This window comes from Aspergillus luchuensis, chromosome 2 (assembly GCF_016861625.1).
Source record: "Aspergillus luchuensis IFO 4308 DNA, chromosome 2, nearly complete sequence".
Lineage (NCBI taxonomy): Eukaryota > Fungi > Ascomycota > Eurotiomycetes > Eurotiales > Aspergillaceae > Aspergillus > Aspergillus luchuensis.
The window spans coordinates 3,846,880-3,870,816 of NC_054850.1; the positions used below are offsets into that span (position 1 = coordinate 3,846,880).

Here is a 23,937-nt window from a genome sequence, read left to right on the forward strand (position 1 = left end):
GATGGTGGAACTACCAATCACAACCGGGAAGTTAAAAGAAATAGATGCTATAAATGAAATATCTCAAATACACTAAAGGCCGTATATACATCTAAACCATAATGAAACAAAACATGCTAACTTTTTATCTAATCAAACAAATAGTGAATCAATAAATCAAGACAACACATCTACCACCTCAGCAAACCATTGCTTCAACGCCGTGGCCAAAACAGCCGGTAACTCCCTGACATCCCTAACAACAAGGTAATAAGGGAAGGGGAAACCCTCTAGATATCTCTTCATCCTCAACTTCATCTCCCCACTACCATCATCTTCAAAGCTGGCCTGACTCAGATCCAAGATCGAGCTACCCTTAACAGCATCCACAATGATAAACACGATCATGATGCGCTCCTCCTGTGCCTGGCGCACCAGCCGCTGAATCGTCTCGTGGTCCTCACAGATACCATCGGAGATGATCAGCTCCAGCTGCCACAGGTCCGCGTTTCCACTACCGGGGGACTGCTTCCAGCGGGCCTCGCGGAAGAGGGCGATGGAGTCGGCGATGAGCTTGCGCACGTTCGTGCCGGTTTGCTGGTAGCTGAAGTGCTGGAAGACTTGGGTGCCGGCCTCGGAGGAGAAGGGCTTGCCGAACTCGTGGGCGACGCGGACGTGGTCTTCGTTGCCGAAGCCGAGGACGCAGAGATCGCCGGCTTCGAGCATGCTGAGACTCTTGGCTACTAGGGCGAGGGTTTCGAAGGCGAGTTGGCCGCTGCCGCTTTCGAGCATGGACTTGCTGTCGTCGACGGCGAGCATGATCTGGTAGTTACGCTTCGAGGGGATGGAGCGGCGCATCCAGATCTTGTCGCGCTTGTATTGGGAGGCGATGTAGGGGATGATGCGCTTGATGTTGAGACGCTTTCCGGTGCGGAAGTCGCCGCGTAGTTTGGTGGCTAGGGTAGGGGCGAGGATGAGGCGGAGTTGTTCGGTCAGCGAGAGGGAGAGGTCGGTGGTGGCTGACTCGTAGTAGGACCAGAGACGTTGGGCCTCGTCGCGGGGGGTCAGGGGCGGGAGATTGGAAGAGAGGTGGATGGCGGCGAGATGGGCGTCGACTTCATCGAGCTCCTCGTTTAGTTCTTGTTGACCGGTGGTGTCGGTGGTCCGTTCCTGGGTGTGGGTGTTGCCAGGAATCATGGCACCGGCCATTTGTGACTCTGAGGGAAGTCCCTGATCCAGTTGCATCTCGTCCTCGAGCTTGTTGTCTGGGAGCTGCTGTTGGTCGTCGTCTGTGACATCCGGCAGCACGTCGTTGCCTTCGGGTTTAACGTCCGACTCGACTCCCTTGTTCTGGTCCAGAGCTTTCGCCTGTTCTTCACTGGCTTGACCCAGAGCTTGGGTGTCTGCCACGTCGTCTTGATCGCGGAGATGTTCAAAGTCAGCGTCGGCCATGTCTGCGTCCTGGGGCATGGGATCCTCAGTCTCGCCCTCTTCTTGTTTGGAGGACTCCATGATCTCCTTCTGGCGGCGGTGCCATTGTTCGAGAACGTCACCCAGCTTCTTGAAAGCCTGCAGTTGAGGGTCGTCTGGGTTTGCATCATTCGCACCACCCTCTTCTTGGTGCCGTTGGTTCTCATCACCCTCTTGGGCTGCACCGGTCTGCTGCTCCTTCTGGTCGGAAGGATCAGTTGAGCCGTTCTCCTGCTGTGCGTTACCAGACGCGCCCTTCTCTTGGTTCTGATCTTGATCAGCCCCAAGGCCACCATTGACTGCTTCACTGGGAGCCACTTCCTCTCCGGCCATCTCGTTCTCGTCGCGCTGAGCCAGGAAATCATCTTTCTCCTCTTCAGCCTCCTCGCCGGCTTCGTCCGCCTCGTCATTGCCCTCGCCTTCATTGGTCTCGGCGGCCTCCTCGTCCGGCATGCCCTCCTCCGTCTGCTCGGGCTCCTGTTCCTCGGCGCCTTCTCCTTCCTCCATGGCCTCATCCTCGCCAACATCTTTTCCGTCCATTTGCTGCTCATTGTTCTCCTCAAGAGGGGGGAGATCGTCATCCATGCCGTCAAGGCCATCATCACTCTCATTCTCTTCTTCGCCCTTCTCTTCGCCGTCAAGTTGCATCTCGTCCGGAAGGTCCAGGGCCTCTTCTTCCTTTGCCTGAGGATCGGTCACATCCATATCCTCACGTCCCACGGCCTCGCCTTCATCATCAGGCTTATCTTCACCCTCCTCATCTTCCTCTTCCTCCTCATTCTCGTCCACCTCACCCTGCTCGCCTTCCTGGGCCTTCTCCTTCTCCTTCTCCTGTTTCTTTTCCTCCGCCGCCGTCTGTTCGTCAGACTCGGCCTGACCCTTGCCTTCATTGGTCTCAGTCTCCTTCTGCTTGTCGTCGTGCTCACCGTCCCACATCTTTTCATCAACTGCCGTAGCATCAAGATCATCAACACTGCCGACTTCCTCGTCAATGTCGCCATCTTCCTCTTCGTCGCCGCTTTCATTGTCTTCCTCGTCGCCTTCTTTCCGCTCGCCTTCTTCGCCCTGCATTTCATCATTGTCCATGTTCACTGCGTCTTCTGAGTTTTCAAGGTCCTCGGTAGACTCGCCCTTTTGCTCCTGAGCAAGCTCCGACAGGTCCTCGTCATCTCCAACATCTTTGCTGATGTCTTCAGCACCCTCTCCCTCTCCCAGGCCAGTGCCGCTCTCAAGCTTGCCAGATTTGCTCTCTTCCGTAGATGCTTCTGCGGGACTGCAGAAGCCTTCGGAAGCGATTTGAGCGAAGCACTTGGTGAGAATGTAGGACATTTTACAAGTCTCCCGGTGTACAACCAAGTAGCGATCCACAACATCTTTGCTGATATGGAAGTACTTGTGCATGATAGGCAGCAAGCTCGTCACAAGTGCGACCGCAAATGGAATGCCAGAACCTGAGCCAGCCTGGATGTGCTGCAATTGATCAAGAACAGATTCAAGCGAGGATTTGATGCCAGATATATGAAGGGCCTTCAAGGATTTGACGAAGAACTCGTCACTCCGCGCCAGAGAACCAGGATTGGCAAGCGAGGAAGGAATCTCCTTCAATTTCTGGAGGCTAACAAGAATTCTGTCAACAGCTGCAACGAGACCCGCATCGAATTTCTCAAGGGATACGGTGGTCTCATCAAGTTCACAGTCTGGAGACATCACGTTGACCTTCACCCAAGGGACTATTTGGCCAAGCACAAAGGTCAGGTCAGGACGTTCTTCAGCCCATTTTGTGAGGTTGCTGCTCAATTGCTCAAGGGATACAGAAGCCTCCTGGACAGTGTCCCTGTACAACTGCGAGGAGACACCGTGTGGCAGCTGAGGAAGATTACCCAGAGAAGTCTTCAACCGATCGAATGTGCCCTTCCAAGTCTGCAGGCCATCTAAGATACTTCTCGAACCGATGCCAGAGAACTTGGCGTGCAGACCAATAACAGTGGCGGCAAGTCCAAGTACAGGCGTCAGCCATGCCACTGCCCTCGTTACCTCGACTCTCTCAATCGGGAACTGTGGGTGATCCTTGGAAATAGAAGAGCAGCCAGAATTCCAGAGATTCGAAACCTTCAGAAGTGTCGACTGTAACGCTGTCAGATCGGTAAGCGCTGGTGAGATCGACGCTCTCTGCTTCCGGGCGAGGAACAACAAGTGTTCGATAGACCCCGAACTCCTGGAAACTTCAACATTGCTGAGATCTTCCGCATAGTTGTGTGCCGCCACACGAACGCGAGGAAGCAAGTCCAAGAACCTATGGTAGTACAAGTCGGAACTCTTAGCCAGCTGCGATAGCACAGAGTCAGCTTCCAAGGCTGGACTGGAGGCAAGGATCTGTGCAATAGATGCTTGGGTTTCGATCAAACTGGTACTCGCGCTACGCTTCACTCCCATATCCATGAGTCGCCGCAAAGTATCCGCATAGAAACGGCGCTTCTGGACCTTGAGATGCTGGACATCCTCTGTATTCTCCTCAGTGAGAGTCTTCGGCGTCCGCGACTTGAACTCCTGGATACTCTCGATGACATACTTGACAAAGCCGTCGAGATCTTCTGCGACGTCAAACTCGGCGGGAATCGAGGTATAAAGTTGCATCATGCTGCTAGCAGTCGCATCCGGGTTCTTGAATCGCGGGGGTCTATCGGTCCAAACTCCTTCCTTTTGGCACATTGCGAGTGCTTCAGGGAACACGCGTGAGGCTATGACAACATCATTTTGAGTGACTCCGCTGTCATCGTTATTATCCGGCATGTCCTGTTCCACGATGGGTTGCGCCGATTGCCCCAAGGCTTCACGGTATTTGCGGACCAGCTTGAACAACTTGGTGTGTGAGCGGCGTGCGCTTTCTTTGAGTGCGACAATATTGGTATCTTTCCAGCTAGCCAACTGAATCTGCTCCTTGATATCCTTCTCGAGGGCTGCCCGCTTCTCCACCAGCTGCTTGTGCACAATAGGTTCGAATTGCTTGTAGCGCACAATGAAGTTGTCCAAAGCAGAGATAAGCTGTTTCAAAGCCGGCATATCCTGGACATAGAGCAAGAGCAGAGACTGGAAATTCTTGACAAGTTGAAGGCGCTCACTGTACTGTCCCAGGGTCGTCGAGTTAAAGAACTGCTCCAACGTAGCAGTAATCTCTTGCACATGTTCGCTCATCTCCATCTGGCCGGACTCTGCAATTTGCATGGGGGCCCGAATGATAGCCTCATAGGCGATGAACCACCATGAGCCTACATCCTGGGTGCATTTTTCATTCTCGATGTCCAGAAGCTTCGCCCACGTGGATAGCTCAAGTCGTCGCCAGCCGATGATCAATGCGGTAATCTCCTCATACACAGACGCAGCCGAATATTCTCTGCTCGCTACGAGCTGCCATTCATGAACAAGGGCATGAAGCTTTTCAACCTTGGTAATGAACTTGGCGACAGGCTCAATGTGCTTGAATTGGAGAATCTCTCTACAACACTGGATGACGTCCTCCAACACAGCATGGTCCGGCCAGGCCTTCTGAATCTGAGTGAACCGAGCCTTCGTTGACAAAGTCAAGGTCACCAGCTTCTTTGCTTCGGCTATGTTCGCATCCACATAGAAGTTATATTTGGCTGCCGGCTGATTCTGACCTGTGTTGATAGAGTCTTCCAGAAGCAAGAGGACACCTGAGAGCTGATCCTTAGGATCCACATTCGGTACGCTGAGAGCGTCCTCTGACCACTTAGATCCCAGTAACAGGGAAGCTTGCTTGACGTAGGTTGACAAAGCTTCCTCACGATCTTCGGACTGGAACAGTTTGGCATGCAATGATGCAAGCCTGATCGAGATAGCCTTCGGATCGTAGCGAGCCGGCCCTTGGCCTTCTTCCTCCTCTGCATCTTGATCATAGGTGGGGAACAGCTGACGTAGTTCGTTCTCATCGACCTCCTCGCTATCTTCCCAAGAGCCCTTGTAGTGGTAGAACTCAGACTTCCTTGCCTCATCTTCTTGATCTTCGCGCAGCTTGGTTTTCCATAGAGCGTGGAACTGCTCGAAAAGGCGGCGTAGAGTATCACGCCCAGCCTGGGTCCGAATAACTCCCGGGTCCGCATTCTCAGCCAGTCTCAACGAGGACAGTTCATGGAACCACAGATCCGTGTTGACGGTCGAGCTGGCTGCCGACCTAAGCTCTGAATTAGGATGGATAATTCCTCCGAGGAATGGCGTAGTCTCCTTAACAGCATTCAGTATCTGAAGGTCACTTGATTCGCCAGATGGAGTCGAAGAAAGGTAGAGACCCATGTCCAGAATCTGAAGGAACCGGACAACAGGTGTCGTAATGTCATCGTAGGAGCGGTAGTTTGTACTGAGGCGGTGGCTGAGCTGGCGAACATTATCACGCAGCAAACCAAGCATCCTCTGCTTTTCGCCCTGGTTTTCACTGGCCGAAACAATTTGCTCGGGGTGCCTTTCAAGCACCGATTTTACCAGGCTTGAAAACTCCCCATGGAGCAGATTTATCTCGGAGATCGGAGGTCTGCTGACAGAAGATGGAGGCGGTGCCGAACCAAGATCGTGCAGTTCCTTTTGCAAAAGTTCAACCCGTAAGTTCGACGTCTGGCCAGAGAAGCCAACCTCGAAGGAAGTGATAGCTTCAGCCTTTGCCGTAAGCTCCGACGAGCGTTGCGCGTGTCGCTTCCTCTGCACAACCAAGCCCAAAGAAGGATCAAAAGGCTTATCTGGGACAAAGAGGCGCAGGAAGATGACAGCCAGTTGAACGATTGCGGCTCCAGCGCTTTCTACCGGAGCTTCGCCAGCTTGTGCATCGGCTGCTAGCGAGGCAACCAGCCTGGGAAGGTCCTCTTTTACGAATCGCCTGAAATAGTGTTCTTTAGGCAGGTTCGCTGCCGCCCGAATTTCTTGCACTGCCGGGCCAGCATATCGACCAGTCTCTTCGACTGCGCGAAGAATGCTAGTCAACGCCTCCAAAGACTGAGGCTCAAGAAAGTCTCTGTGCACGAAGACAAGCTCCATTGTGAGCCTTGCCAGGACCTGCCGTAGAACCTTGAACTGGTCCAAACCGATCTCTCGGGTTGTCAGAGTCAACGCCTGAGAAAGAGTCTTCTTCTCTACCTCCAATGCATTCATCTGGCCCAAGCTCGTAGAACCAACGAAAGCCAATCTCTCCAGCAGCGATAGTGAGATTGTGCCGCTAATGGCCGATCCGAACACAGAGGGATTTTCGGATCCTGAGAACAAGGAGATCTTGTGAAGGAGGTTAGGTATGGGACTCTGGAAACTCGACCCATCCAAGGGCCGTGCAGCACGGCTGGCAAGTAAAGGCAAGATAGCTCGCACAACCTGGTCATCACCAACTTGACCCTTGCATAGCGAAGCGATATCGTTGTATTGGCACAAAGTCTCAAAGCTAGTCGAGAAATAGGGGCGCAGTGTTGGATCGGCGTCTTGAACGCAAGCTGCCAATTCGGCGACCGTTTGCCGGAGGACCTGGAATTGATTAGTTTCAAGTGCAAATGAAACAGCAAAATGTGGAAGAACATACTTGTGTGGGATATCCTTCATCAGAACCGTTCCGCAGAATAGCTTCCTGGCCGGCAATGAGAGAGTTGCGCACCTGGCTCAATTGAGCTAAGTCCAGGTGAGTTTTCGTAGCAACCTGGGTAAATTCAGAGGCAACGCTCTCCAATTCGAGCAGCGACGTCAGTTGGCTTTGCGTCGAAGGGGTTACTGGTCTCCATGATTCCCAAAGCCGTTGCATGCTTAGGCCTGTGGTCAACGCCCAATTCTCTTGGAACCGATCAAGGGCTTGGGAGAACGCGAATGCAAGCTGCTTCAATGGTGCCCACGTGTCTACCAGCGAAGCGCACAATTCCTTGCCAATCTGTAGATAGATTTGAAATTCACCCTGGTCCAGGTCATGGGAAGCTGTCATTGCAAGTACATCTTTGATGAAGTCGAGGATAGCTCGGAGAGCTCGCACCATTTCGGGGGCCTGAAGAACGTCATGGTCAAGGTTCTGTATGAAATCGTACATGGCTTGGCCGCAGTCAGATAGGAACGGGCCAACCGGCTGCGTTGTATCTTTCATCAAAGAGGGTATCCTTCCAGAAGCTAATGACCGCTGGAGGCGACTCATTTGACTTGGCTTGAGCTGTTTTCCTGATTCGTCGGCTTGCAGCAAGTCTTGTCTAAGGCGATGTAGGTCAAGCTTGTATTCTTGCAGGTAGGCTAGAATCATGAGCCACACCAAAGGCACATCTTGGTGCAGGATGGAAGCCAACGGTTCATTAACCAGAGGGTGAAGAGGCTGCAGCCTTCCTTGAATAGCAAAAGAAGCACGGCCAAGCATGACTTCCTTCTTGGTGCTCTCGAAAGGTTTGCTTGACGAGTTATCATGTATGGCAGAAACATATCGATCTAAGGCCAAAGAGAAGGGCTCTCTCGCGATGTCTGAGCCGTATTGCGGCGTGAGCTTGAGTGCCCGCTGAAGATATGACAGGTCTGAGAATGAAAGATGGTCGAGGCACACTTCATGGAGGTTGTCGGTGGTATTGTCCTCGCTAGGCAAGGACAAATCCATTTCCCAGACCGACCGAAGGCGATACAGAGAAGATTGGTGGGTGTATGCAGGCATCGACGTGGCGATAATATCGTTGTTATCCTGAGACAAGAAGCATATCTCAACACATCGGTTCCGCATGGCTCGAGACAGCTCACCATGGCGAGGGTCCATCGTCAGGAACAGTCTGAAATTAGGGTGAGGCCTGATTATGCGGGCATTTCCATCCTCAGTGCGTTGCTCATTCAGGATGAGGGCTCCGTTTGGCTCCGTAAGTGAGTTCAGCCTATCCAGAACCGATGGGTTGCAGAGATTGGCATTGTCGAGAACAACCCATTGCCCATGTTGAACGGCTTGTGTTAATACTCCCTCAGTCCACTCAAATCCCACCTTCATGCTATCAGACTGCTTAGTGACTGTCAGCAAATGCTGAGCATGGTTGAAAAGCTTCTCCAGTGCATCATGGGGCCATGATTGGCAGAGAGTCTGCAGTGACGAGCATACAGCATCTAACTGGACATCTGGACTTTGTAGTTGCTCGTAAAGTGCCAGGAAAGCGGGAGCTGCTGCCGCCAGATCATTGCCTGCATAGGCAGAGATAACATGGCGTCGGAGGAAGACCGCGATTTGTTGCACAAGGGATGAGATTTCTCTCCTGTAGTCGATCTGCTCAAATCCACCAACCAAGTCCATCGTATCAGTATCCGCGCTCAATGCTAGCTCGACTAGACTAGCACCATTCAGGGCAGCAAGCTTCCTAATGAGGGTCGTCTTGCCACAGCCAGATGAGCCCACCAAAATACTAGGCCAAGACTGTTCTATGCACAACATGAGTGACTCTAGGACGGGGAGGTCTCCTGGAAGTATCCTCATTTGGGGGCTGGCTGTCTCCTGCAACAGCAAGTCTCGCTGCATGATCCCGAGTCCGACTTGCATGTACTCCGTTGTCAGGTTGTGGTAGTAGCTCTTGGCATGCGTCGAAGCGTCACTGAAAATCGTCTTGTACAACTTGGAGACCAACTGCCGATCTTCCTCGCTCCTAAACCGCTGAGAGATGATAACTTCCAGGAAACTCTGGGTAGGTATCTGCAAGCTGCCACGGTCTGCCAACTGGAGCCATCTTTGAATGTCTCGCAGGTTGACCTCCCAAGGGCCGCCGATAGCGCCTAACCATCGCTCCTGAATAGCTTTGTTGAGGAGAGACACGAACTCAACTAGTCCTTCGGTTTGATGAGCAGGACTGCCCGGGAAAAGCTTGGCGCAAATCCTCTTCAAATCAGTATCTGTGAAGCTGTCGGCATAGACCACGGTAAATCGGTTGACAAAAGAAGCAGGAAGACCCTTTCTACCGCCACCTTGATGATGAGGGTTTTGCGCGGCGAAGAGAACAAAGTTGGGGTGTCTCTTAAAAGTTTGGTCAAGCTCGGCAACATATACCATTTGACGGTGATCCAAGCAAGCATTAAGACCCTCAAGGACCGACTGCGAAGCCAAGTTCATCTCATCCAACAGGACCCAGTCACCGCGCTGCATTGCCTGTAGAAATGGCGCGTCTCGCCAGGCAAATTGTCCGACGTCACCACCTTCGACAGGGACGTCTGAGCCGAAAAGATCAGTAAGATCCGTCTGCTCTGAAAGGTTGATACGTGTAAGCGGTTTTCCAAGGGCTCTCGCAAGCGCTGTGACGAGCGTTGTTTTTCCAACACCTGGACTACCCTCAAGCAGGATAGGCTTAGGCAGCTGTAAGCCTCTAGCGATGCGCACAGAATTAGCGATCGTAGTGGGTGCGTCCATGATAAATTCGGGATCAGGCATTGAGTCGCTGTTCATTGGCAGGCAGAATGGCCCAACACGCAGAGATGAGCCTTCAATATCGACGCTTGATCTCTGTCGATAGATCGCCGATGCATCGACATCAAAGATCTCACGTAGTTTGTCAAGACATAATTGACGGTTGCCATCGAGATTGTGCAACGCTGTTGCAAGCATAGCTGCAGGATTCGCACCCAAAGTGTCTATGAAAACCATAGCTGCACCTTGGACGATGGAAAAGAGTGTGTCCGAGCTTTGGCACTTATTGACAAAGTCAACCCAAGCAAGAAGGTCACGCAGTGAGAGGGATGAAGTGGAGGAGTTTTGGAACACTCCCTTGAACCATTTTGCGAACTGTAGCATCCCCTTGGGTAATTGCTCTGTTCCCAAGTCCAGCTTCTTCTGTAGAATCGGTAGAATGTCCTCGTCTTCAGACAGTTGGGGCGCCCAGATCTCGGTCATTCGATTCCGAAGAGCTGCCGAGAGTTCGCGCTTTCCATAGTCACCACCAGGATTCATCGTAGATAGAAACTGGAATCCTTCGTCGGCAACAACCATAGAATCTATCGGGCCCTTTTCTGCAAGCAATATCGAACGATGAGGCTCGAGAACACTGTTCAATCTTTCCAAGACAGAATCGTCTGCTAGAGAGATTTCATCTAGCAGGAAGAATTGGCCAGTCTTCATTGCAGTTATTAAACTTCCATCGGACCACTCGAACAGAGCATTCGAACGAGCGATGTTTCTCTCAATGCGCGAGACCAATTCGGCATCAGAAGATTGCAGTTGGTCAGCGTTCAAAGCACCGAAGGCTTGCTTCAGTTCCTCGAGAGATCCTGAATGTGCGTTCTCCGGGAACAGGCTTTGCAAATCACTGAGCAATTGGCTCTCAATTGCTGCCCTGTTTCTTACGGGTCGTTGAGCTCCTATTAAGTCTCCCGTCTCAAGATTAACGTGGGCATTGACAATCAATAGTTCTTTCTTGTAAATCTCTGCAACTGCCTGGCAAAGCTGGGTCTTTCCGCATCCAGTTTCACCAACAAGCAGAGTGGGCTCATTGTTCTCAATCGCAGTGGCAACGAGTACGAAAAGCCTCCTCATTGCCTTCGTCCACACAACGCCAGGGGCCAACTGAGCAAGATGGGGGGCACGCTTTTCCATCTCAGAGGAACTGTAAATAACGTCCTCGTCGATCTTGACCCTCATCACTTCTTCAATTACGCCCTTCACAGCAGCTCTTTCTTGCGGATTTCGGACCCGCTCCGCGAGGAGCATAAAACCATTAATCGCCAATTGCTCCCGATCATCTGCTCGGCGCAGCGCCCATCGGAAAAGATCACGCAGGGTAGCAAAACTATTCTTTTGTTCAAATAGCCTGTTTGCCTGGCGTAACAAGGACAGTTTCCGGTACACAGAGACGATTCTAGTGCAAAAAGAGGGGGCAATTTGAGACCGCTCTTTCAGGATGTATTCCAACTCGCTCTCCGGTATGTCATCGAAGTGCAACTCCAGGAATCGGTTTCGGAAGGCACGCGACAAAACCTTGCGACCACCGTAGAGGCCAGCAGGGTTTTGGGTCGCAAAGAGCATGAAGTTGGGATGAGGGTGCACTACTTCCTGCGTCTCGGGGATGAAAAGTTCGCGGTTATCATCGAGAAGCCGGTTCATTGCTTCCAGTACGTCAGAAGGGGCCAGGTTCAGTTCATCCAAAACAATCCAGTATCCGTTTCTGAGCGCCTCGACAAGGACACCTTCTTGATAACGAAGTGTCCCGTCATCACTGGAGACATATGTTCCCAGATATTCTTGAAGATCGGTATGCTCATGGTTATTGATACGAACAAACTTGTTTCCTGATACCTTGGCAAGATATTCGATCATACTCGTCTTTCCTGCAGAGGTCGGGCCTTGGAGCAAAACAGGGAATCGCCGGGTGGAGCTAGCTCTCACCAAGTTCTTCAAATTCTTTTCGATGAAAGGCGTAATGATATAGTGAGGCTGCTCTTCGGGGGTTAGGTGACCACGGCGCATCCAATAATGCTTGAATTGAACATAGTCATTGCCGTCAGTTGGTGGTCGTGGCGTCTGATTCAGAAGACCTCTGGCGTTCTTGACATTACTGAATAAATGTCTCTCGAGAAGTGGTGCTAGCAACCTCTCCGAATCTTGGCTGAGCACAGTCAGGAAGCTCATAGAAAAGCCTTCATATATTGCTCGACGCAGCCCATAGACGTGAGCATGATCAGCAACATAAATTAGAGCCCGGACGAGTGTTCTAATACTGAAATGGGGGCGCTGTCCAGCACCATCAGTGAGTTTGTTTTCGGTGCTGAGCTTCTTAGTCTCCATGTAAAGTTGAGCTAGATCGGGGACGGCTCTGGAATCCGTCATAGCCAAGTCACCAAGGTATTTGTGAATCAAAGCCAGGAGATCATCCAAATCACTGTCCGGCGACTGGACATAGAATTCAGTGAACCGAGACCGGAGACCAGGAGGCAGGTCCTTCTTCCCTGCGTCTGTTGCAGGGTTCATCGCGCCAAAGATGCGGAATTCAGGATGTCCAAAGACTCGTTCCACATCACCAGCCTCAGAAAGTAGTACGGATGGAGATCCTTCACTCCCATGGTGCAGAAGACTAGCAATATTCTCGAGCGTGTCAGGCGACGCCAGGTTAACTTCATCAAGAAGAACCCACTCCCCGTTCCGCAGGGCCCGAACAATTTTACCTTGCACAAAAGCAAACGCGAACTTGGCATCTCCCTGTGACACTTGAGACTCGAAATCATTCAACTGTGCCGAAAATCTTTCCCATCTCTGCCGCAAGAACTGATACTTTGGTGAATCCAATTTTCTCTTCTTCGTCGGTTGCTCCTCGGCACCCGGGGTACCGCCGCTCGATTTGAAGACGCCGTCAGCCAAGCGAACGGCTTCATGCCACAAGTTGACTAGGCGTACCCAGTTTCCTGAAGCAACACTTTTCCCGACCGACTGGAGGAACTTTTGGTTCTTTTTGGCAGAAAACGTCAGTTCAAACAAGGACACGAACTCGTCATGCATGGGCACAGCCATAGTCCGGATATTCACAGGCTTGAAACCTCCCAGGAGATCAGAGCTTTCACTCTGTTGTGACAAGTTCACAACTGTCAGCTTCTGACGCATCAAGGTAGCCAGCTGCTGAATTACAGTCGTTTTACCAATACCAGTTTCTCCAACAAGTAGGACAGGTTCTGCCATCTGGATAGCAGCCGCGACCTGTTCCATTAGACCTAAAGCAGCCCTTGTGGAGGCAAAACGAGACGAAGCAGCAGCAGCCTTTGATGCCGAACCTCCCGGAACCTTGATCTTGCGACAAACTTCCCTTCCAAGGGTTATGCTGTTTCCCTGGTCTGAATACGTCGGCGTGCGTTCGTGCAGACAAAAACGTGCCCGTTGAGGTGAGATCTGTAGAGCCTCGGAAACAACCAAAGCAAGGGTGTCTGCTGTATTCTTCTCGGGGATATATTTCAAGAAGACATCGACAAAATCCAGGAAGATCTCGTCCTCGGCACCCTCCGGCGTCGCTTCGTAGCCAGTCTTAGCACCAAGGCGTTGCAGCCGCCTGTGCATCCGGCTGCAAAGCTTAACAAGATCACGAAGACCTGGTGTACGTCCTTGGGAGCTTTTGATTGCGAGACTGCCATGGAAGGAAGCATAGAGCCTTTGGTAGACATCCATGATTGTCCGAACCCGGGACTCCAGCAGAGGGAACTTCTGCGTGATTACCTCACGAACTTCGTCGATACTTAGAGAATCGATTTGTACTCTCTGCCACAGCCTGCTGCCCAGGATGTTGGTGCTTGGGGCAATTTCTTCGCCGGCAATGTTGTAAGACGATTTCATGGTCGCAATGATCTTAAAACCTTCAGCGCACTTGATCCTTTCCCTTCTACTAGCGATGGTCAACTCTCCTCTTTCTATAATTGGCAGGATAAGTCCGATGACTTCAGAAGGGGCACGGTCCAAATCCTCGATCAAGATCCAGCGGCCCTCTCTTGCAGCCTTTGTGAGGACACCAGGCTGCCACGCGAACGATCCCGTGGCAGGAGATGTAGAGTACATTCCGAGAAGACTCTTCGCATCAGTCTGCTCGTTCAAGTGTAGTGTAACCATCGATTCAGACTGACCCATTGTCGCTGCAACATCGTTAATCAATGTGGTCTTTCCGGAGTTGGGCAAGCCGGTCAGGAGTAAAGGCTCAGGAGCGATTAAGGCTGCCGCGATCTTCCGCAAGTTACCCACAGCTGTAGGCGTTCTCACAATTGAGGACGGCGGGGGTGATGTGCCCTGCTGGCGGGGTATGAGCACACCACAGACCTCAGCGGTTCGAGTGGTGAAGTAGTCTCTCAAGGCCTCGATTTGTGACAGGCTCTCCGAAGCAGACCTGGAAGATCTTGCAAGTTGGACTTGCTTCTCCAGGACATTCCACCGGCGTTCCTCCCACAATCCGAGGCAGCGGTAGTCAATGGTAATACCTTCCCATTCCCCCTCAATAATGTTGTCTGCAAACTTTGCCCTAATTATATCCTCCGTCGCAGCATCGGCTGCCCTCATGTACATAGCAAAGCATCGAATCGCCAGATAACTCACGGACGGATCTCCGTGTCGGAACAGGGTCTGGAGTTGTGATGGCGATACGGCTTTCGAGAAGGTCTCTGTGTCGTAGGAAAGAAGTCGAAAAATCGCTATCAATAGGGCTCGGAGGGTGGCATCATTCATTTGAGAAAGCGTTAGCTCATCGGACGTAGCCAAAGCCGACAGAGGTCCAGCCCGAGACATGGCATATTGGCTTGCAAAGGAACGCAGATATGGCGCGAGCGGAAGTATGCGCGAAAATGCGGATAGAACATCGGTTTGATCGACCTGGGACTCCGACAGAAGCCAACGGGCTGCCAGGTCCACGAAGATCGGTTCGTACAGGCAAAAGAAGCTTTCCGTGCATCTTTGCCTCAACGCGCCCACCGCAAGCGCATTCAGGTACTGAGTCCCGGATGCGGTGCGAATGAGTTCCGCAATCTCATTCGGGAGCTGTTTAAATAGCTGGGACTCATTAAGAGTCCCCTCGTAGGAGGGTCTAGCATTCATGCTGAGCCCTGCCGCCAAAGGAACTCTGGATGATGAGAGGGGAAAGAAGAGGCACGCCAATTGCTTGCACTTTTTTTTTCTTTTGGAGAACCGTTTTCTGCCGCCGCAATGAGCGGCACCGCCCCACAGCGCGGGCCTTCACCGCCCTGGCCCGGCCGCGGAGGTTCAACTGAACTAATTGTGGCACCAGTTGCCGGTCGGAAACGCAATCAATCGCGGAGATCAATCGCTATTCATAGGCACCCGCCGACCATCGTTGTTTGAGATGCCGCTTGACACGTCCCTATGATACGTATTATTCGCGATGTCAATGAGTCGACCGGGGTCACAGTCAGAAGCCCAGTCATCGCTGATCCAGCCTTATAGCGACGATGAACCAGCACAGGACAGCAGCAGCCTTGATCCACAGCATCCCGATGTACCTTTAAGCGGCGGGCTACGTGAACCGTGAGTTCTGGCCAGCCTAGCACCCGTTTCGAGGAGTCGTGCGCTAACAACTGTACATAGCCTCTCGTTCAAGCGCAAACAGAGACAACACTCGCGCTCGAAATTTCGATTTCCTAACTTCTTCTCGAATAGTTCTGCTGAGCCTGCGACAAGTACTGGACTTGGCTCGTGGTTTCGGAATGAACAACGCTCGGATGACGCCCAGCCCTTACGGGAGCCGATCAATGGCAACGGCAATGGGAACTTGGCGCACAAAGACTCGGGCTTCTTGGACTGGTATGTAGAGGGCCCAGGACGACGAGTTGGTTATGACAACCTTACGGCAATCGATTGGATTTTCGAATACACCAAAGAAAGACAAAGGAAGAGGCTCCTCTATGCGAGCGGACAAGGCGTTGTTGGATATCTACGCAAGCTATTGGACGCCAGTAACGTCTGGATTGTGTTGATTGCTACAGGCGTATTGGTTGGGATTATTGCGGCTGGTATCGATGTTGCTAGTGATTGGTTAGCAGATCTCAAAACTGGCTATTGTAAAGCCGGCCCCGGGGGTGGCAGGTTCTACTTGAATCGGAGCTTCTGCTGCTGGGGGCATGACGGTGAGCCGCTATTTTCAGATGTTTCTATCCCCTTGCTAACGGGTTCACTCCAGATATCTCTGATTGTTTAGACTGGACACCATGGAGGAAAACCCTGGGTGTTTCCTCGCGGGGCGGGGGATATGCTTTGGAGTATACTTTTTACATCCTTTACTCTGTACTTCAGCCTCTCCGAACACCATTTAGCAGTGTGTTAATCAAGAAGCAGGTGTTCTTCGCCATTTGCGCATGCGTTTTGGTTCGGACCTACGCCATCTACGCAAGACATAGCGGTATTCCTGAAATCAAGACCGTCCTTGGTGGCTTTGTAATAAGGCATTTCATGGGGCCTTGGACCCTTGCAATCAAATCGTTGGGCCTTGTATGTACGACCCTGTGCCCATCACTGCATCCTTGCTGACATATCCAAGTGCCTGTCCGTCGCATCCGGCATGTGGCTCGGTAAAGAGGGCCCTTTAATCCATGTCGCATGTTGTTGCGCTAGTGTTATGATGAAGCCATTCCATAGCCTCAATCATAACGAAGGTATTTTTCATGATCCTTTACTAGATTTCTTGGGCTAATTGTAACAGCGCGGAAACGCGAAGTGCTATCGGCAGCGGCTGCAGCGGGCGTCTCCGTCGCTTTTGGAGCGCCCATTGGTGGTGTCCTGTTCAGTCTAGAGGTAAATTTCCAAGATCATCACGGAAAACTGGATTCTAAGTATCTGTGAACAGCAACTGTCGTACTATTTCCCGGACAAAACAATGTGGCAGAGCTTTGTCTGTGCCATGGTTGCATCCGTCACCCTGCACGCGCTCAACCCATTCCGCACGGGCAACATCGTCCTTTACCAGGTCAAGTATACACGCGAGTGGCATCGCTTTGAGATGATACCTTTTGTCATTCTTGGTATCGTCGGTGGCCTTTACGGGGCATTCCTCATTCGCTTGAACATGAAGATTGCGACCTGGCGACGATCTCGGAATTGGACTCGCCCGATCATTGAGGTTGCGGTTGTCGCTCTTTTGAGCGCCCTGATCAATTTCCCGAACCTGTTTATGAGGGCTCAGAATTCAGAACTTGTTCATTCTTTGTTTGCAGAATGTGGGACTGGAACTGTAACTGATGATCCTTTCGGCCTTTGCAAGACGGGCGCCTCGTCAGCGGGTACTATCGCCCTCTTGCTTATGGCTGCTCTCCTGGGATTCTTCCTTGCCTCATTAACCTTTGGTCTGGACATACCCGCGGGTATCATCCTTCCGTCTGTTGCTATCGGAGCACTGTATGGACGTGGCTTAGGAATGACCTTTCGGATGTGGCAAGAGGCTTATCCGGGATTCTTTTTGTTCGGCAAATGCGAACCAGATGTCCCGTGTGTGACCCCTGGAATATATGCAATCATCGGTGCAGCTTCGGCACTCGGAGGCGCCACGAGGATGACTGTATCAATCGTGGTCATCATGTTCGAGCTTACTGGTGCTTTGACTTATGTTATTCCCATCATGATTGCAGTCATGTTGTCTAAATGGTGCGGTGATATATTTGGAAAGCGCGGTATCTATGAGTCCTGGATTCAGCTGAACGAGTACCCTTTCCTCGATCACCGTGATGATACGACTCCACCGGACGTTCCCGCTCATAAAGTGATGACCACTGTTGATGATATGACAGTCATCACCGCTGTTGGCCATACGATCGATTCACTTCGTGGCCTTCTCCAAACGACCTCTTACCGTGGGTATCCGGTCGTTACCGATACGTCGAATCCCATCTTGCTGGGATACATTTCGCGCAATGAGCTTACATACGCTCTCAAGTACTCTACCAAGCCGTCGGACAATGAGTTGTCAGGTGCGACGCAGGTCTTCTTCAGCCACCAACCCTTTGCAGATCCCGCTGAAACCTTGGATCTTCGACCTTGGATGGATCAAACGCCCATTACACTCAACAGCAACACCACATTTTTGATAGTGCTCCGCATGTTCCAGAGGCTAGGTCTCCGCTATGTTCTGCTCGCCGATAAAGGTGTACTTCAGGGACTGCTGACGAAAAAAGACGTTTGGTCTGTGGTCAGCGGCCCGGACGCCTACAAGGACGAAAGTCTCCGCGAGAGGACGTTCAATCCGGGAACTATGGCCGAGGAAGTTGGCTTGCTTGACAGCGATGATAGGACCAGCCTTGCCAGCACTATAGAAAGACGGCAGTCGCTGTGAAGTGTCTCTTGAGCGATGCATCGAAACATATACTTTTCATCTCACGCTCAATCTCGATTTGGATTACCTATTTTGCATGTCGTGATATGTCGTGATATCTTGCTATAAGTTTCGAAATATGTATTGAATTTGGGTAACTCGGAGTTCATTAACGGGATCTTGTTTTTCTTGGGTCGTATGCCTCAGATAGTGGCTTACGACGGTATTGTTGTGGGCATGTATCTAGACTTTTGCTTCAGTTGTGTAAATAGTTTTTAAAGAACCCATCCGTCCTTTACCCCAAACTATAAAGTCGTCACGGAGGCACATAAGAGAAGATTAATAGGCATGAAGCAACAACGGTGATGTCAATGGTATGCTCAAAGCAGAGCACATGACTGGACAAGTAAATGAACCCCACAATTTCTGCCCGCCTTATCGCATTCCACCGCCTTTCCAATCTCCAATCGGAATGTCCCATTCAGGCCCTCTATCCATCGGCCAGTCTCGATCAATCGTCGCGGCATGCAATCAGTACTTCTAGTCACCTTACAAACTGTCGAATCTTCTTCCTTCCTCCACTTCCTTAATATAAACATCCAGACCACGCCCCATCCACCAAGATGATGGTCGATCCCTTCGAGGTGCGCATGCGCTTCACGGCGCAGCTGCAGCACCTTAACGCCTCGGTGACCTCATCCCAAAAAGCGGCGCATTATGCGCTCAAATACCGCGACATGGACGAGGACCTACACTCGTGCATCCTGGAGCAATTAGAAAGAGTGCGTCCTTCCACATCTTCTTTCCAATTCTTCTATCATGTACGCAATTAAGCTTACATATATACTCTTTCTCCCCCAGAACAACATGAACAACCGCGCCAACATCATGTACTTCATCGAACAGTTCTGCGACATGGCCACGAAAGAAGACCACGCGCCCTACGTTCGCATGATTCAACGCGACATCCTCCGTATCGTTGATTGCGTCGCACCCGCCGACGGCTCCGGCGCCGCGAACGTCAAACACGTCCGTCGAGTCCTGAACGGTCTACAGAGCAAGGAGATCCTCTCCGCCGAGACGATCGCGGAGATTGATGCGGGCTTGAAGGATCGGGAAACTCACCCTGCGCATCTGGATTTGGAAGCCGAAGAAGGGGGTGCTGGTGGTGATGGTGGTGGTGACGCGAGGTCCAAGCATGGAACGCCGAGAGGGTCCAAGGGCAGTGGGATGCGTGTGGATAAACGGCAGATTGAGCAGCGGATTGAAGAGGATCGAGAACGGAATAAGCGACTACGGGAGAGTATGTGGACGGTTAGTGGGGATGATGGGGATGAGCATGGGAAGTTTTGGGATGAGGCGAGTGATATTGGAGAGGATGATTTCTTGGCTGCGAATGAGGAGGTGATGGAGCGGAGGCAGATGATTGGTGCGAGGTGATACTGGTGTTGATTAATGATGTGGTCGGGGATTTTAAAAGCATGTACTTGCGATGGGATGGCGTTTTGGCGCTGTGGGTATGTCTTTTGCCACGGGTTATCTGGCATGCATGGGCGTTTCAATGAGAACTACAATTACAGGCCAACTATTCTAACAGCATACTAGACTAAAGCACTTTTAACCTGATAAATAGAAAATGAAGCTAATCATCCTGCTAAACTATATCCGACCCACTTAACAGCCGCCCGCCTTCGGAAAATCCCAGACGCCGACCAAATTTGCTGGATCTCGATCTTGAATTTTTGAACGACTTTTGAGCGCAATAACATTTCTCCATGTTTTTACATGTCACACGGGGGACTTTCTAGATCCTCTATGTTCTCTCAGTTTGTGACAGCAGCAAAGGGGTTATTTTCTCGACAGGACTCCGACGAATCCTCTCCCAAAAATCTGCGCCCTACAACTACTACTACTACTACTACTACTACTACTACCTCCTCCGGCGCCCCATCTGAAAATACATCGAAAATGGTCACGGCAACAAGACAGCGGAAATTCCCCGCTGAGAAACAACAATCCTCGACAGAGCCTGAAGTCAATGGATCGAATGGAAAGCGCAAGTCCGAGCCCGTGGGCGCTGAGCCCACTGAGACCCAGAGCAAGAACAAGCGGCGGAAGAGAAGCAGTCTAGAGGCGACGACACAGGAATCACAGAGCAAGCCTTCGAGTAACAAGAAGTCGAAGAAGATGACGGAGTCGACTGAGGAGCCTGAGCAGCAGCAAGAGGAGGAAAAGAAACCTTCAGCAGCGCCGGCGCCGAAGAAGCACTTCCGCTTTGATAGCGAGGAGCCGGAAATTCCGGAGGTTGCGGCTATTGAGGAGACTACGGAGGCACAACAGGATGAAGATGATGACAGCAGTGATGATGACGAGGCCCCAGAGACGGTCGATAACTCTGCACAGCTGTCGAAGATGAGGATGGAAGCTAAGAAGCAGGAGCGGGCTAGGCAAATGTGAGTGATGGGCGCATTTCTTATTTTTGGTACCATGTTTTGGTATATTCTGATATTCTTTACAGAGAGGAGCAATTGAAGAGGGACAAACGGAAACAATTGGATGAGCTGCGCAAATCTCAGGCGAAGTTGGCGAAGAAGAAGGAAGCTAAGGCCGAGGACCTGTTGTCAGAAAGCACAGAGACTCTTCAAGGAACTACCACGCAAGATGCGCGACGGTCGGCCCTCCCCGCTCTTCTTCCAGATGATATTCTCAATGCGGCCCCTGATGTTCGGCCCCCGACACCTCCCGCGGAGGAGAGGTCTATCATGCAGAAGAAGCCCAACAAGCTACGATTCCTGGACAAGAAGGAGAAGCCGCCGAAGGACGCGCGGGTTGGAGATGTTACTATCCGGGTGTTGGATGATGGTGTATCCAAGAACCCATCAAAGACGGTTCTGCCGCCCAAGGCCTCCAAAACTGGGCGCAATGCCAAGCAGAATTGGCTGAACAAATCCCGCAACACAGGCGCTTTGAATGGGTTGAGAAGGACGACTGGCGGTTCCTCGGGATTCGTGCGCAAATAGCAGGTCTTGGGCGCTCTTTTACACTTTCCCGTCTCGAGAATCAATCAAAAAATATTAATAGAGCAATTTTGCGGATCCAACAATGGGCGTGGTGTTACGATGTGCATAACATAGCAACTCTTTACTCCTTAGGGTTAGATAAGTTCGAGGGGTTGTTACTGAGCTTTGTAGCAGAGCACTTGCGATACTGCCAATAGGTACCTCTGAACCTTTTACCGCAATAGGATATCAGACGACAATTGTGGTACAGAGGGATCCCTGATATAAAAAAAAGGTACTACAGTAGTTGTATGCCATATTTGACCGGGAGTCGTACAACCGGGTAGAAAGTTGGGGAAGTGTACGATCTACACGCTGCAGATCATTGCTTTCTTTTTCTCGAAGCAGCACCAAACCAGGCCGTCGGGAATATTCTAACGAGGGTTTCATAAATACAGACAAAACTCGATTTTACCAGTAGGGAAAGGAGAGAATTAAAAAAAAGAGAGAGAGAGAACATAAAGAGGAGGGGCACCGGATTGGGCAGATTGGCAGCCTCTGGCGGGCGCACGTGCAGAGCTTGGAGCTCCATTAGATCGGTTCGACTTTCTTTCTCTCCATCAACTTCTCTCTCTCTCCCTCTCCCTCTTCCTCCCTCCTGTTCAATTTTATCTGTCCCCCATTACCAAAGACTTTCTTCCCTGCAATTCGCCATTCATTTGCAGATTATGCTCTGAGCAGTGTCTCATCCTCCCCACCCCCCCTATCCCACCATGGTTACTACAGAATCCTCTCCGCTCCTCCCCCAGCATCACCTCCCGACTTCCTCCAATACGTCACCGCGAGGAAACCGTCCGCCGCGGACAGTCACCTTCAACCCATTGGCAACTGTCAGCACCTACCATGACTCTACCTCCGCAGATCCCACCTTCCGACCTCTCCAATCCGGCTCTTCATCTGCACCGCATTCTCAGGAGAGCCATTACCGACCGACCGGCCTCTCCGCCCTGAATAGCAAGCTCCGCCGGCGGAACAGCCATGGCGCTCCATTCAGCACCACAAACACCCCAATCGCTGCAGCCCCCAAAGTCGGACCGCAAAGAACGACGAAAAATGCGCAAAAACTTAAATTGCTTCCCGATCCTGTGACTGAGGCTGAGGAGGAACTCGGTGGTGATGACTTTCCGTCCGATGTCTATTCGCAGATTGCCCGCATTAAAGAACCCACGGCGAGGAGTCACGCTGCAAAGTTAGGAAAGGCCGACAGAGAGCGTTTGCCGCGAGTTACTGCCTACTGCACGGCCAATTCGTATCGACTAGAAGGGATAATCAAATTTCTCAAGTCTCGCTCCAAGACCCGCGGGGCCAACCCAAAGCTCTACGACGAATGTGTCTACTCGCCATATGACTACGGCTATGAGGAGAAGCAGAATGGCACATGGGGTCTTTCGAATAATGGAATAAACATGGGAGACGGTCACCCCAGTCAACGGCCGTCTAATGAGCGCCGCTACTCGGACAGTGTGGTTGAGGTCCAGGATAATACCAACTCTCGGCGGGAAGATCTCATAGACCTACAGGACTCTCAATCCCACGCCACCGATATGGACCATGCTTCGACTACTGCCGTGTCGGACCACCAAGGAGATGTACATCCCGATTTCGACACGACGATCCATACCCCTGAAGTGTTCCTGTTCGATTACGGCACCGTCGTAATATGGGGCATGTCACCTGCACACGAGTCACGATTCCTATCCGATGTTTCCAAGTTTGCCGCTTCCATCCTCAGTCCCGAAGATACCCAGGTCGAGAACTTCAATTTCTACTATGCTCGCGAATATCAAGCCCGGATATACAACGACTTCATCTCTCTACGCGACCCGCGTAACCACATGATCAAACTGGCCATCTCCCACGCATTGGCCCAATCCGTCAAGACCTCCCTATTCGAAGACCTCGTATCTGAGACCATCTCCAACACCGCACCCCTACCTGCTCAGATCGCCCAGACAGGCAGTGTTAATCTCACCCGACGCCAGATCAACATGCAAATCGGCGAATTGTTCATCCTACGGATCAACATCCACCTGCAAGGCTCGGTTCTAGACTCTCCAGAACTCATGTGGGCCGAGCCCCAACTAGAACCGGTTTACCAGGCCGTCCGCAGTTACCTTGAAATGGATCAGCGTGTAAGCCTGCTCACTGAGCGGTTGGACGTGATAGCGGATCTTCTCGCCGTCCTCAAAGATCAACTAACTCACCGCCACGGTGAGTATCTTGAATGGATCGGTAAGCACCTTCTCACCCCCTGCATCAACCTGTTCTGATCAACTAACACACGTCACAGTAATTGTTCTCATTGCGGCAGAAATTCTAGTCGCAGCCATCAACATCGTGGTTGACTTGTACGCTGGCGTGGAGTGAACACTACCTACCCTTTCTACTAACCATTGCTACTACTATTTGCCTTGTTTACATCACCCAATAACACCCTTTGCTATACATCTACAGCCCCATCACCATGACATCACACCATACCACACTGAGTGTTCTCTTTCAGTATTCGTTCGCTTCAGCGGAGTTTAGGGGTTCGGGCATACATGTGTCATTTAAGTGGGAACGGGAGTGAAAGTGGGAATTATCAAAGCAAAGCCCTCCTTGCATCGCTACGGACAATACCTATCTATCTATCTATATTTAGTATCTAGTATCAACTTTCCCGGCAAAGCACGATAGCTTCTCTTATG

At 51.5% G+C, this 23,937-nt stretch overlaps 5 protein-coding genes across 5 annotated transcripts; 4 read left to right on the plus strand and 1 right to left on the minus strand.

Moving 5' to 3' along the window:
- Positions 1-156: 156 nt before the first annotated feature.
- Positions 157-14,968, minus strand: AKAW2_21261A (AAA family ATPase midasin; the record flags this gene model as incomplete). The annotated part of the gene is made up of 2 exons (XM_041686065.1): positions 157-6,963; positions 7,019-14,968. The coding sequence occupies 2 exons, from the start codon at positions 14,966-14,968 to the stop codon at positions 157-159; spliced, it is 14,757 nt and encodes a 4,918-aa protein (XP_041540087.1).
- A 304-nt stretch (positions 14,969-15,272) lies between these two features.
- On the plus strand, positions 15,273-18,209 carry AKAW2_21262S (chloride channel protein; the record flags this gene model as incomplete). Its single annotated transcript, XM_041686066.1, has 7 exons — positions 15,273-15,415; positions 15,476-16,014; positions 16,068-16,171; positions 16,223-16,375; positions 16,425-16,539; positions 16,587-16,678; positions 16,731-18,209. 7 exons carry the CDS (start codon positions 15,273-15,275, stop codon positions 18,207-18,209), a joined length of 2,625 nt encoding a protein of 874 aa, XP_041540088.1.
- Positions 18,210-18,811: 602 nt separating this feature from the next.
- On the plus strand, positions 18,812-19,628 carry AKAW2_21263S (CTD kinase subunit gamma; the record flags this gene model as incomplete). Its single annotated transcript, XM_041686067.1, has 2 exons — positions 18,812-18,970; positions 19,050-19,628. The coding sequence occupies 2 exons, from the start codon at positions 18,812-18,814 to the stop codon at positions 19,626-19,628; spliced, it is 738 nt and encodes a 245-aa protein (XP_041540089.1).
- A 345-nt stretch (positions 19,629-19,973) lies between these two features.
- On the plus strand, positions 19,974-21,208 carry AKAW2_21264S (uncharacterized protein; the record flags this gene model as incomplete). Its single annotated transcript, XM_041686069.1, has 2 exons — positions 19,974-20,641; positions 20,707-21,208. The coding sequence occupies 2 exons, from the start codon at positions 19,974-19,976 to the stop codon at positions 21,206-21,208; spliced, it is 1,170 nt and encodes a 389-aa protein (XP_041540090.1).
- A 752-nt stretch (positions 21,209-21,960) lies between these two features.
- Positions 21,961-23,614, plus strand: AKAW2_21265S (YagE family protein; the record flags this gene model as incomplete). Its single annotated transcript, XM_041686070.1, has 2 exons — positions 21,961-23,479; positions 23,538-23,614. 2 exons carry the CDS (start codon positions 21,961-21,963, stop codon positions 23,612-23,614), a joined length of 1,596 nt encoding a protein of 531 aa, XP_041540091.1.
- Between the last annotated feature and the right edge of the window lie 323 nt (positions 23,615-23,937).